The sequence below is a fragment of the Plectropomus leopardus genome, chromosome 13 (assembly GCF_008729295.1).
Source record: "Plectropomus leopardus isolate mb chromosome 13, YSFRI_Pleo_2.0, whole genome shotgun sequence".
NCBI classification, from domain to species: Eukaryota; Metazoa; Chordata; class Actinopteri; order Perciformes; family Serranidae; genus Plectropomus; species Plectropomus leopardus.
Window position 1 is genome coordinate 31,082,348 of NC_056475.1, and position 14,725 is coordinate 31,097,072.

The 14,725-nt window shown below is 40.3% G+C and overlaps 1 protein-coding gene across 1 annotated transcript in view; it reads right to left on the reverse strand.

Moving 5' to 3' along the window:
- The window catches only part of LOC121952593 (protein turtle homolog B-like), a 184,112-nt gene extending 176,528 nt beyond the window's left edge, over nucleotides 1-7,584 (reverse strand). Inside the window, exon 1 of the mRNA XM_042499364.1 lies at nucleotides 7,521-7,584. Within this exon, the coding sequence (XP_042355298.1) occupies nucleotides 7,521-7,584 (64 nt within the window). The remainder of the gene's footprint in view (nucleotides 1-7,520) is intronic.
- Between the last annotated feature and the right edge of the window lie 7,141 nt (nucleotides 7,585-14,725).

The window sequence follows — 14,725 nt, forward strand, 5'->3', positions numbered from 1 at the left end:
CTTGTGTCTAAGTTAATTTTTGTGCCAAATTTTAAAATATTCCCTTAAGGTGCTCTTGAAATGTCGTGTTCAAAAGAATAGGACAGCCGTACAGAATAATGTACATACAGGCAGACAGACATACAACCCAAAAACATAGCACAATGGCTATCGCCGGCAGGAAGGCCGAAAAAGTCACGGAGATCAGATTTTTATCCATAATCATGCAACTCTTATTGGCATTGTGGGAGTCTGGGGATAAGTTGTAGGATTTCCTGCTACTGTTTTCCTGCAAAATGGAGCACCCACTGGGAAAAAATCATATCCATCATTATATCCAAAATGTGTAATTGCAAACTAGCAATGATAACAATGAATCGATGATGATTAATCGGTTGCTTTAATTAATCCTTACTTCATGAATTTGATTGAACATGTGAAATTTAATCAATTAATTTAAAGGCTATGAAACGCTATATATGCAATATGTTGCTGTGAGCTTTGACTGAGGATATAACATATTTGGTATTGTTCGAAATAAGCAAATTTTGGGGAGGGGGTTCAAATGATTAATTGATCGTTCATTTTACCAATTAATCAATCAAGGAAATGCTTACAAATTGCAACCCTATTGCAAACTAAATACATAAAAGATTCATTAATAAATAAAACTTACTTACTGTAAAGACGTGTGGAAACTGTCAAACTTCAGTGAAGATGGTTGGCTCTAGATGAAGTTGACAGTGGAAACATAAAGTCTAAAAATAACAACCAACTGCCAACTTAATTTCTTTTTTTTTTTTGGGCAGAGCACTGGCTCAGTGTGCAAGAGGCTTTAAGCTGAGATGCTTTCTCATGATTTTAACAGGATGTGTGACCTCAATCCAGGAAGTTGAATGTTGGAATTAGAGTAACACTTGATCTGGAGCCATGGGGCTCAGTTTAGGCTCTAATTCAAGCTTCAACTCAGCTATGAAATGAGAAGCAATGACAAGCATGCACACCTTCACCCTCACGCACACACTTTAAAACAGGATCTGAACATGTACACTTCAGAAAGGAAATGAGCCTTTTGAAGCCTTTTGAAGTCCTAAAGGCATAAAAAATAGACTGATGGGAGTTATGCTGATTAGATGCAGCCTCATCCAACTGGGCCTCAACTCCATGGGATAAGTCCAAAGAGAAGTTGACAAAATGTTAGTTAACCCTTGACATGCTAATCATTTATATGTTGAAATAAGTTGAGTCATTTAGACCATAACAGCAGTTGTTGGTATCAGATCAATAAAGGTCAGAATGGAATATTCCTAATGAAAACCCTATAGCACTGATACTCATTCTATGATATCAAATCTGGCCCCCAATAGAGTGCTGTGTGTGCCCCCCCCCCCCAAACATTTTCTAAATGACAATGAAAAAATACAGTAATTTACATTGGGAATTGCTTTTGTGCTTTTAGTATACATAAGGTGCCAAAGTTGCATAAAACAGCATCAAAATAGAGCGCGTTTCTCAAGAAAATTACTAATGGATGATCCCCCCTGGTCCTGGCTAAGACCCTTATGTCCTAAAAACATACTAAATCCTAGAAATGTCTTCTGATGACTGTCTTAAAATCCTAGAAACATCTCATAATGGTATGTGGACTGTACTTGTATAGCAATTGTCTAGCCTTTTGACCACTCAATGGGCTTTCACACTGCATGTCACATTCACCCATTCACACACACATTCACACACTGGTGGCTGAAGCTACTTTACAAGGTGCCACCTGCTACTCAGTAACCAGATACACACTCACACTCAGATGGCACAGCATCAGGAGCAATTTGGGGTTCAGTTCTTGTCCAGCAATACTTGTACATGTTGACTGGAGGAGCCGGGATTGAACCACTGACCTTCCAATTAGAGGACGACCCACTCTACCGCTAAGCCGCAGCCGCCCCAATCCTAGAAATGTCTTAAAATCCTAGAAATGTCCCAAAATCCTACAAGTGTCCCAAAATCCTAGAAACTTCCTAAAATCCGAGAAATGTCCTAACATCTGAGAAACATGGTAAAATCCCAGAAATCTTTTAAAATCCTGGATATATCCTAAAATTTACCTAGAAATGTCTGTAAGTCCTAGAAATGTCCTAAAATTCTATAAATCTCCTAAAATCCTAAAAGCATGCATGGGGAGTATCCCTGCCCCAATGTGTCTCAAGCCACAAAACACCCAACACAGTTGAGTCCTTCAGTGAGAAAATGCTGAACACCCACAGGATTTAAATCCACGCTGTGAATGAGACGTGAGTCTCCCTTTTCTTGGTCAGCAGCTTTGTTTTTGCCAAGCAGCCACCCACTTACTGGGAGAACACTCATTAAGTGATCATACTGTAGGGATCATCAAAAAACAGGGATATCAGGGAAGTTTCTGGGAATAAAATGAATTAGGCACCAACGCTCCTTGCCAGCTCCGTTAACACACACAGTTTACCCAGAAATACACACTCTCTGACTTGGGAGATGGCATCACTGAATCACAAACACAAGTTCAAAAGCTTTCATGGAGCTTTAGAGCTGCACATGAATCTCATTTCACTGGAGCACACACAGAGCCTTGACGATATCACTGTGAAGCATCACTTTGTTATCAGTCACAGCAACAACAGATCCAGGTGTAAATACAGCCAAGAAGCATTCAAGATCCAATCATTCACCTGCAGAGGTGGTACAAATGCAATACTTTTCCTATCAGCTTAGAGGAGCAACACAAATCAAAACTTAGATCCTGTTATATTACACAACTGTGGAACCCATCAGCTATCCTTACAGGACAATATTTTGGGCTGATCGGGTTTTTCAGCTGACATCCAGGCCAGGGCTTCCGCAGCCATCTGCCACTCACTTCAGCTGATCTCTGTGAATTTTTTTAAACTGGTTTGATATAAAACTAAACACTGGACCACACTGGTTTACCATTTTACCAGGTGTCCCAGTCGATCCTGAGTGGAACATAATGTCACTGTGTCCCAACAGAAAACAAGTGTCTAACTATCATGTAGTATCATGTGACACTGGGGCTCTGTGTCCACACTGAAGCCGTTACATCTGCACCTCTGTTACTTTATGTAAACAAATCATATAGCTATCAGCTGCACGCTCAAGATCAGACTGGAGCCATAAACACTTAAAAGATGTAACCCACTTGCTATCTTCCTGTTTGTAATGTTAATTTTTAAATCATAAAACACGTTTTAAATTGTGATACTTAGAAATTACACACACAATAGCCAACAGCAAGTAATGTTAGCCTAGCTTGTTTTAGCAAAAAAAAACCTTAGCAGAAACTTTCAGCTTCCCAGCTATCTTCCTTCAGCTAGCTGACACTGTGTTTAGGTTTTTGTAGCTAAAAAATTAGGTTTTGTATGAACAATTCCATTTTTCAACTTCACGAATCAACTGGTCCTCGTCCACTGTGGCGCTTTCAAAGCAAGCATCAGATATAAATAGAAACTCTGCATCCGACAAAAGTTCAGCTCACAAAAACAGCTACAGCCAGTAAGGACAGCTCTTTTGTGGACTTCAAATCCAAAATGTTGTCATATTAATGCAGTTTTAGATTTTTTATGAAAATAACTCTGTAACATCTCCTCTCATCAACCCTAAAAGTAAAGACATAGGGTGCATGCTGCTCTTGCCCCACTGCTGAAATTTGACCTCTCATGTTTCTGACACCAGCTGCCTTGGCTCAGCAGTAAATTACGCATGAGCTGTATGACCCTAGTCGCTCCATTAGTAAGTTTACAAACATGATATTATATTAATCACGCTATCATATGGTTTATAATTAACGCAATTTGAGTTGGATTTAGCGCCTTAGGCTACTTTTAAAAGTGTTTACACATTTTTGCTAGCAAGACTTCGCATTATCAGAGTTAACCATACTCCAGAATCCAATGCATCCATTATGTCCTACAGTCTGTTGTTCAAACTTGACCCAGGGGTTGAAATAGCAGCAATGCAATCATTGGTTTACTTTATTCTCCGTATCAGGGAAAATCCATGCACACAACTGCTGACGCACAAGTGTGTTGCCATGGTTACCTGCTGATCTTTTATGGGCTACACATCACTTAGAGTCAGATTTGGAGAAAGTCTTAACAGTTGACAGTCAACAGATGGATTTAACAGCAGATTAGTTTTTTGATTTCATGCTGAAATCACAAGTTGTTTCAAACAAGTTGATGGCTTTTGCCGTTAAGTGACAAACGAATCACAAGAGAGTCTGTAAGTGGACTGAAATGTTACTTTTCAGCCGGTCTCCGTCCGGTTGTTTAGTTTGCAGCTGAGCTTGATTGATGGCTTTCATATCTGCTCAAATGAACCAAAATAATGCACCAACACACCAGAGTTCAACTGACTCAAACCAAACAGGAAAGCATTTCTAATGCAAGTGCAGTCAAAAACTTTCATTACCAAAATGCTCTTAATTGTTTTTGTCATTTTTTCTGTCCTCTACACTCCAGCATCGTCCCCTCCCCCTCTGTCCCCGTCGGTCCCAGCCCTCTTGGCATGTTGTGGCATATGTATTTATCAAGCAACCAAGTGGCATTTATCTCACAGCTTAATCATAATTAGTCCAACTTAGTCCAGGGCAGGCAGCCTGTTAGTGGGCATATGTTCAGATCCTGGTTAAAGACACACTGCTCCCCCAGGGGAAGCCTGCGTGCTGACATGTGTGTGTGTAGTTTGCGTGTGTGTGTGCGTGGGTAGGGGTAACAAGTGCGTGTGTCTGGCAGCAGACGGTTGCTGTGGAGCGTGCCCTGAGCCTCCATTAACACAACCCACCATGTTCCCTTCCCTCGGCTACCCAGCCATGCTGAGAGAGGCCACTCGAAACCTGGAGGGAAACGAGTTCACCCGAGTGTACGGAAGAGGAAGACGACAGGACAGGGCAGGAGAGAAGTGAGATGGGAAGAGGATGGGAGGCCAATGAGAACCTGAGTCAGATGGTAAAAGTGAGAGGGAGGGAGGGAAGGAGGGAGGGATGAAACAAGGTGAGGGAGACAGGAAACCAGAGAGGACAGAGCGAGAGAGAGACAGTCTGGCTCAGGTCCAGGGTTATCACTGGCAAAAGTCGAGGCATTTGCCAGCTGCCAGCTGGAGACAGCAGTGCTCGGCCAGAAGGATGCTGCCCTGTGCAGCTTCTGACGGCTAGTGTGCTCGTCCGTGTTTGTGTGTCCTGTGCACAGCATGCAGTGTGCTGAGAGCTCCGACGATGTGTTAAGGAACGGGACAAAGACCATATGCAGAACCAGTTCTGCTGACTGAGGGCACAGTCTTTTACAAAATACAAACAAGTCCAGTCGCGGTTGCTCCGCCTCAGAAGTTAGTGCACATTTCTGCCAAGTTGCCTGCTCTCCCAAGCGTGGAAGAGACAAGGGAAGCCGCTTAAAAACATCTCCCCAAGTCTCCCTCTTTTGGCAGTGGCAAGTGGATCCTCTTTAGGCAGGGCATTACATAACTGCTTGCCGTGTTGCCAGCCCAGCCCCATCGCATGCCACAGGGATGTCAACAAAAACAAACATACATAAACCTTCAAGATTTGGTGTCAAAAGTTTAACGCACAGAGACGGAGAGCTTGTTTCTATCTCCTTTCATCTTCGGCTCATCAGTGATGCTGAAGCACAGACGCTGTCCCAATTTCCTCCTCTCTCTTGAAGATGAGCGGTAGGGAGGGGACCAAGGAGGGGAGGAAGAGGAGCAGGAATTCCTTTATTTAAGAGTAAAGTGTCATTCTGCTGCAGCTTTACTTGCTCACCACGTGTGCTGCTGTGGTCTTCAGTGTGAGATAAGCTCACATGCACACTGTACGCACTGTCAAGCTGCTAAACTACACATGGCTCCACTGACTACAGGATGATGTCACTTGTCATCACAGCCAGAACATTAATTAATAGCAGATTATCAATCATTAAAATATAAATCAAAATAAAAATATATATATTTATGTTATTATTATTTTCAAGTTATATTAAGTCACATTTTAAAACATTTAACACCTGGATCACCATCAGTTTTATTGTACTGCATTCAGATGCCTTTCTCTAGCATTTAAACCTCTGAAACCTGAGAAAATTTGTTTGATTTTTTTTTTCAAAAACACAGGAAAAAAGATAATGAGCACTGCGCAAAAAAAAAAAAACTTATCCAAGCATTTTCTTGCTGTCATTTTCTTGTTTATTGTTTAATTTTTACCTTATCTTTTAATTTTTTGCTTGGTTATTTCTTTGTAAGTTTTTACTAATTTCTTGCCAATTTTTGGGCCATCTCTTTTTAACTCGCTCATCACCCCATCCCATGTTTTTGAAAGAAACTGAAGCAATTTGCTAAGCTTATAAAGGATTAAATCCCAGATTCATCTTGTTCTTTATGCAATTTTAATTGTGTGCAAATAAATTAAACTAAACTTGGCTCTTCATACTTGCCATTTACTTCTGGGGGAACAATTTCTTAAATAAGTATGCAAGCATTATTTTACATTTGTGTGGTGTCACTCTATTGTATTGTGATTGGTCAGTCTATTTATCTTTTAAACTCAACTATAAACAGGAATGTAAGACACTGAAATGTTAATAAACAATGTAGGTATAGGTATGGTTGAAACAAATGCTAAAGTAAAGCTATGCTGACGCGTGTGCCTGCAGCAGCACTCATACTTCATGCCACCCCATAAGTCACTTGGGCCACCCCAATATAAAAAATCTGGACACGCCACTGCCCACAAAGAGGCATCTTAAAAATTTAAATAAATAAAGAAGCTGTCATGAAGTCATCATACATGTGATAAAAGTTGCATCTCAGATGTGTGAGAAGCAGCCTGCTGTGAGCTGTTCAGATGCACCTTGCAGCCTCAGAAAGCGCTCCCTCTAACGGACAGAGCTGCTCACAGACTGAGCAGAAACAGCTCCCAGGAAGATGTAAATCCACTCAGAGCATTTTAATGACATCTACACCAGCGCACCATGATAATTACATTTGCCTCCACATTTCACGTAACGCTGGCAGCCGGTAAGCAGCTCACCCCGACCAACGTCCTGGAGCTCCCGCAGCTCCGCCAAACACACCGCAACATCCACCACTCTCCAGCCCAACACACCGCAACATCCACCACTCTCCAGCCCAACACACCGCAACATCCACCACTCTCCAGCCCAAAAAACATCCATGATGCAGGCAGGTTGTCCTCCTTTAAAGGTGGCTTCCTGCCTGCTCAAGCTTCGTTATCGTTCATTTACCGGGAAACCGGTCCGTGATTCGCCGGCCCGGCTCCGCTCAGGTGCGGCGATGAACATACGTATGAACTTCATGACGTAAAGTGGGACATTTTTAACATGCAAGCGACATATTCAAAGTTAGCAAACAGACAGGCGGGAAAAGAACGAGCGGAGTAAAACTTGAGCTGTGAGCTTCGGTGGACACGCGCGCGCGCGCGCGATACACACACACTTACACTCACACACACACACACGCACACACGCTGCACTTCGACTCACCTTGAGCGGCCGTTCCTCGGGTGCTGAATACACTTGCTATCAAAGTGGCCACATACCAAATCATAGTACTATTGCCGACCAGAAATAAACCTCATCATATCTCAAAGTGCCCCTTTCGGTGAATCTCTCATGGCCGAGTGTCCCAGGACGAAGTGAAGCGGGCCGGTCTCCTGTCTTCCCGTTAACCGAGCCCTGGACACTTTTCCATCGGCGCTTCTTTCCCCTCTCTCTGCCCCTCTCCTCCGCTCTCCTCTCGCATCCTGAGACGGATCACCTGCGCCAATGGGACGAGAGCAGACGATGCAGTGAAACCAAGCGCGAGCTGCTAGATAACTGGGACCCCGCCCCCGCGCAGCTTTCATTGATGGGCGTGGGAGGAAGACCGGCCGCTGATTGGTCAGCTTCGCTGTCGGTTTCCCAGCTGGAGTGTTGTGTTCAGGGGACATGATGATACTCATGAAACGATGATGCTTCATGAAAACACCATCCATCTCTAAAGCTTTCCAGAAGCAATAGTTGTTGTACTGCAAATCCCTAAAGCTCTAAATATGCAAATGAAGTGCTCAGCTGTGTCGAAATGAACAAATTAACAGAACCTAAAAATATGATTTACTTTCAGTGAAGAGCAAGTAACTGCTTTTTATTACTTATTTTGTTATTCATATCTCAATTTATCTTCTGTTTTTTTTTCAAAATGTATTTTTACTTGATTAAACCTTTTTCTCTTTCTTCTTCCTACATAATTTGTTAGTATGGTTTACTTGCCTTATTGTAGCAAATGTGACATTTTCAATAAAGTTTAAAAAGGGGGGGGGGGGGGGGGGGTGCATTGACAGTATAGGCTTTTTCACAATTAATTCACCTAAATTTACAATGATAGCTATATTAACATAATAACATGTTTTTAAAAGAAGGCAAAAATTAATATCAGAATGTCTGGATGAATCATTTTAATGGATTTATGATACAGGAGATTTTTTTTGCCTATATCCAATATTCAGATATTGATATATCCACCTTTTTTTCACCCACCCAATTTTAGCAACTATCAAGTCTCCTCTGTAGTGGAATTACAGCATATTATCATGATGGCCCACTATGGAGTATTGTCTTACATAGAGACATGAAATGCAATGCTTTTCATTGTATGTAATATTCATTACATTGTGTAAAATATGAAAAAGCATGATGGCTGATTCTGATTCATCTTAAAACCAATATCAGCCGATACTGACGACCTGCAGATATTATTTTTATTGGTACTGATACCATTATTGAGACTCCTTCACAATCCCAGACTTCATCGATACCACAATGTTCACTTTGTCAATTAAAAAACAAAATATTGGTTTGTGATTCTGGCAGAATTCAGCATGTTGGCCGATTCAGATATTTCATTTTAAAGCCAATATCTGCCAACACCAATGATGTATCAATGACATGCCGATATGATCATGCATTCATAATAATGAAAAAGTTAGGCTAATAAATGTCTTAAGGATTAGGTAAGACTGAACTTTCTATTAGCCTACAAAGACAAGAGGCTGTGTTTTTTATGTATGAGTTCATAATTTATATATGCAAGATAAAAGTATGCCTACACAGTATCACAATCCCAACCACAAATGGAAAATCCAACAGGTGGTTATTCTGAAAAGTAATTTTGAGGGGGTTTGGGTTTTGGTTTTTTTTTATCCTTTTGCATGTGTAAATGGCAGAAACACTGCCGTCAAATGACTGTGGGGTGTATGATGACACAAAATGTAGTGCGGGTCTGAGGAATCAGGATCTATGGCTAAAACTGCAAGTTTCTGACATCTGTGCTGTGAAAGGATTCGTGTATCTTCCTGTTTTCCCGCGGTACTTGAATGCAGCAGCAGAGGGGACCGCTGTAAGGTGGGTTGGAGTGTGGAGCCGTAGCGGAGCTGCGGTATCATCCTGCGCAATTAGACGAGAGGAGTTGTCCAGCCTGTGCATCATCAGATTACTGACATCCACACACTCACATTCATTTTGAAAAATGTTCATTATGTGGAAATGAAACAGCTACAGCGTTTGTTGCCTTTATTCAAAACGAGTTGTCATGACGAGCACTGTGATCTAAGCATACTGACTCAAACAATTTGCAGCAGATAAGTTGTCTGAGTTCAGCGTGTGATTCATCTTCACTGATACAGTGATTCAGTTAAGGACAGTTTCAGGATTAACTGACTCAGTGTGCCTCTCTCATAGAGCATCTTCTGCCTCAGAGACAGATCTCCTCTACCTCCAAGTCTCAGACTGCTCCTTCAGGAGGAGGTTCCACCAACAGCCTCCACAATAGTCATTTCATTCATAAAAAAATGTTCCCCCATTGATGTCAGTCTTTTTTTTTATTTTTTATTTTTTTATAGATACATGTCAACAAAATTTCCCATCTTAAAGAAGCACTGTGTAGGATTTAGGGGGAATTAGCTGCATCTAGTGGTGAATATTGCAGATTACAACCAGCTGAAACTTCTCCCAGTTACAACTCCTTCAGTGTTCATTGTTAGTAGGTTTTTATGGGAAGCTGAACAGAGTGCCTCAGGGATGACATTTTTCTGTAGGTCGACACATAAGTTAGCGTGGCCTTGGTTCTTTTGACAAAGTCTATGGAATTTTTCCATTGGATTTTAGATTATTGCAACAAACGCTTATGATAATGACAATATTTTGTTTAGCAAGATAATCTTCACAAATGAAGTCAGCACACAATTGCCCAGTACAAATACCGATAAAAAAAAGTGTCTTAGTATGACCAACAATCAACAGTGATGAGTAAAGATGCACGCCACATGTAAATAAACACAAACCAACACAACAGCATGACCAGCGGCGCTACACAAAATTGTGCAATTAAACAGCTGCATGCCCAAACCACTGAGTAAAGGCACATAATGCACACCAAAAACCACCAAAAACACAGCTTTGTTTAGGCCCAACACTAGCCCAACCAGCTGCCCAGTATGGAGGACTGAAACCGACAAAATCAAAAATAAATAGATATATGTGTTAATAAATGTATGAAAATGCCAAAAATAACAATATTTATTATTGTTCACTTAGCATATAAATTCCCCTATTTTTTAATTTCCCATTTTATTTTCCATTATACATATTTATTTATTCATTTTTAATTGTATTTGTTTGTGTAAATATTCATGCATTTATTTATGTATTATTTTCCTTATTTGCCTCCCTCTTCAGTTTATTTCCTCAAACATATTTACCTCTCTTCTTCCATTTCCACCCACATCTCCACCTCATTACGCCCATGGGGGTGTCAGCTACCTGTATTAGCTGGACGGGCCCAGCCTGGTCTGGCCAGCCCTAACACTGGGCCTAAGATGGATTCTTGTGAACTTTGGTATCAATCATGTATTCAAATGGCTTTGGGGATTCTGTGCCACCATTAAGGGTTTTGTGATTTTTAGTAAAATGTCTCGACAACTGTTGGATAAATTGCTATGACATTTGGTGTAGACATTCATGTTCCCCTCAGGATGAATTGTAATTACTTCAGTGATCCCCTCACTTTGTATGTAGCGCCATCATCAGGTCAAATTTTCCGCTAAACTTCAGCATGTTGGCATTTGTATTGCGAACATGGCAGTATGCTGGTGTTAGCATTTAGCTCAAAGTGTCACTCTGTACACAAGTACAGCCTCTCAGAGCTGTTGCTGTACACTGTAAAATCTGATCTTATGTAAAATAATCTTGGAAACTGATTGCCATGAAAAGTAAAGTATATACAATTATTAATCTCAATTTGTTTACTCTATATCTAATTGATAAGTTTACTCAGGATTTGGCTATATATACTTAATTTTGGGGCGTTATTGCAACTTAGAAATGACGTTCTTTCTAAGTGTTAGCAACTTCAGTAAACCAACGTCGTCTGGCTTAATTTGATGATGACAAAGAGGATTTTTGCCAATAATGAAATCAGGAGATCTGTGAGTTGTGTTTTCTTAACGTGTTGAAGAAAATACAAACATGATAGTCTGGTTTGCAACCAACAGAATACAGATATATAGCAGTAAACTTGGTTTACTAGTGTTTCTAAAACTTGCTGCATCCAGATGCATTTCACAAGTATTTAAACCTTTGGAACCAACGCAAAAAGGTTTCATTCTCCTCAAAAACATGAGAAAAGGCTATGAGCAGACTGCAAGAAATTGGGAAAAAAAGGTGACAAGAAACCAACCTGAAAATTCATGATTAAAGGAGACAGAGAGAGAAATATTGGAAAATTATTTGTTTTTTAAATAGGAAAAAGTGTTTATACTTAATATTTATGGTTATGGAAATCGAGTCTGCGAAGCCCACGAAGCCTCACTTACTCATGTTGGCTCTTCTAGAAGCAACAGCCAGGAGAGTTTGGCGTGTCAAGCCCCAGCATGTCAGCATCTCTGACAGAGACATCATTGGATACATATGCAACTGAAGGCTCTTCTCCTGATGCTCAACAGCCTCTGCGGCCACTCTGCTGATGGGAGTACAGCCATGTCTCCCAGCTAACTGTCACAGCAAGCAGTTTGCTTTAAAAGAGCCGTGTGAAGTGCAAATAGTATATTCAAATTCAGCTTTCATCACGTTCTGTGATCTGCTCCAGCGCACTCAGCTCCAATCAGGGTTGTGTTGCTCCCTGGTGACTAATAAGCCAGGTGTGACTCATTAACTGTTGGTTGTGGCTACTGACTGCTGTATTTATGTTGCCTAGTCCACATGGACACAGTTATTTTGGAAAACAAGGTACCCCTCCTTCATTCTCAAAATAAATTCTGTCCATACTTGTACTGTAAGAAAAACAAAATCTCCATCCAAAAGAAAATGTAAAAACACAACTGAAGTGCTGCCAAGTAAATACCAAACCAACAGGCACACAAAGAAGATGTTGGTAAATCAGAAGTAGGGGTGTGCCATATCATACCATCCATCATAAAGCCAGTATAAGGCCCGCTGACACGGCAACAGCTCTTGTATGAAATGTTAAACTTTTGTTGTGGTTTGGCCTTTACGGTGGCCGACAAGGGCAAACGTGCTGCATATACAGGAATATATAGAAACGCGCTGCATATATGAAAACAAATGGAAAAGGAAAACGCTACAAATACAGAATCACACTGCATTTATGAAAACAAATGCAAAAAGAAATAGCTGCATATCCACTCACACAACAAAAGAGCTCTAGCCCTCTAGGAGTGCTGAGCTTGGGTAAAGTTGGAAAGATACTATCAACAGATTCGATCTTCTGGAATCAATAACTCGTGAACAAAATGTTGTCAAATCACAAACCATGCCTTGCTCTAATGGCAGTTGGACTGAAAATGAGCTACACCCTCATTTTCACCCAAAATAGCTGTCCTCCAAGCTGGATAATTTACACTGCTCTACAAAGTGCAACACCGTAGAGCAAAAATATTCAGTAACTCAATTTTTATGTAGTGTATTATTGGTGGTCTACCAGTGATAACGCTGCAGCACTTAGTAAGGGAAAATGTGCCTTTGTATGTATACAGGGAATTTTTATCGATAATTACATTTAATAACCTCACTGTTGTGCAAGGTAGTGTCATGACTTTTACTTAACAAAATAAAGTGTGCTCTGTGGTCATGCTACAGCACTTAGTTTGGAAAAAATGTGCTTTTGTGTAATTTGGGGAAATTATTACATGATAAATAAAATATACATAATAAACAGAATTTGAATCACACTCTGAATTACTGTTGTTGTTGTTTATAAACTAAAGAGCAGAGAAATCATTTTTGTTAAGTTTTAAACTAAAAATTTAAGCTAAAAATTTGAAGGCAAACTACATGTCTGTTGATATTTACAACTGTAGCACTTACTTTGTTGCAATTGTATGTTCTTGAAAATAATAAAACATCCCAGAATGTTTCTCAAATCTCTAAAATATCTCAAAAATACCCTGAAATATCATAATATTAATCAGCTGGGCTGCTTGCAATTGGTTGAACAGGTGTTTTGGCAGGAACGCCCCCACCACCGATATCCCTACTGCGCAGATACCGGCTCTCAATGATATCATCAGCATATGTTGGCTGGGGCTGTATCCAGGATATTTTAGCTTCTTCTTTCTTTATAAACAGTCTATGGTCCAACTTGGCAAAATCACATCTTGTGTGCCACAATATGCAGCTAAGGCTAAAAACATAACAAACTACATGTAACTAGCCAAAAACTATAGATATCAGCACAACAACTGATGATTTATTTAGTACCCTTTGTCTGCCAGAGACGAAAAATTTTATTGACAAACTCTCTCAATGTCCTCTTATCCTTATACCTTATCTTGGAAAAAAGATCCCACTGAATGAGCAGAGATAAAATGCATAGATATTTACATCTATTTTATCAAATCGTCAAGTAAGATCATGATTTAAGCTAACAAAGCTCAAACCCAGGCCTCACATAGCTTTCTTAGCTTCAACCTCCACAGACTATCTGGCCAGATGAACTGCATGTAGGCATACTGAGTGTCAGGATCCCACACTTCTCCCATTCTTCTCTGCTCACGCCTCACGTCTTTTTGCTTAAAAGCTCAGTTTTTTGACTCAGCAGCTTGTAAAAACTGAGTTATGGATCTTTACCATGTTGGTGGTGCATCTCATCACAAAGCAGATTCTTTGTATATCTGTGTTGTTTGCTAGCATATATAAATGACTAGGAGGTACTTTCACTCAATACAAAGTCAGTGGAGAGCGATGAGGTGTTTTCCCCTCTGGTGGGGGAATAACTTAAATACACTCTGTTCCTATATGCTATACACATGCTTCCTTAAATGTATGACCACTGTGAACACACACCATGCATGTTGAAGATTGTGTGAGTAACTTTACTTATGCAGACACCCAATGTAGCATAATCAGAGCCACTAATAAATCCTTTTCTCAAGGCACAGTGGTGCATTGAACTAAATATCATCATGATGACATGTTCACAGTGACTACGCAGCAGTTACATGCACACCAGAATTTATTCTAAATATGACAATATTGTGAATTATATTATTATATTATTATTACATATTCCGTTTAAATATTCAGAATTCAGCCATTTTTCTAATTTAACATTTTTTGATTAGGACATATGGGGTATGCTGATATTATTTGGGTTTTAGGAGCATTTTCTGGGCATGTATACAGTCAGTTTAGAATAC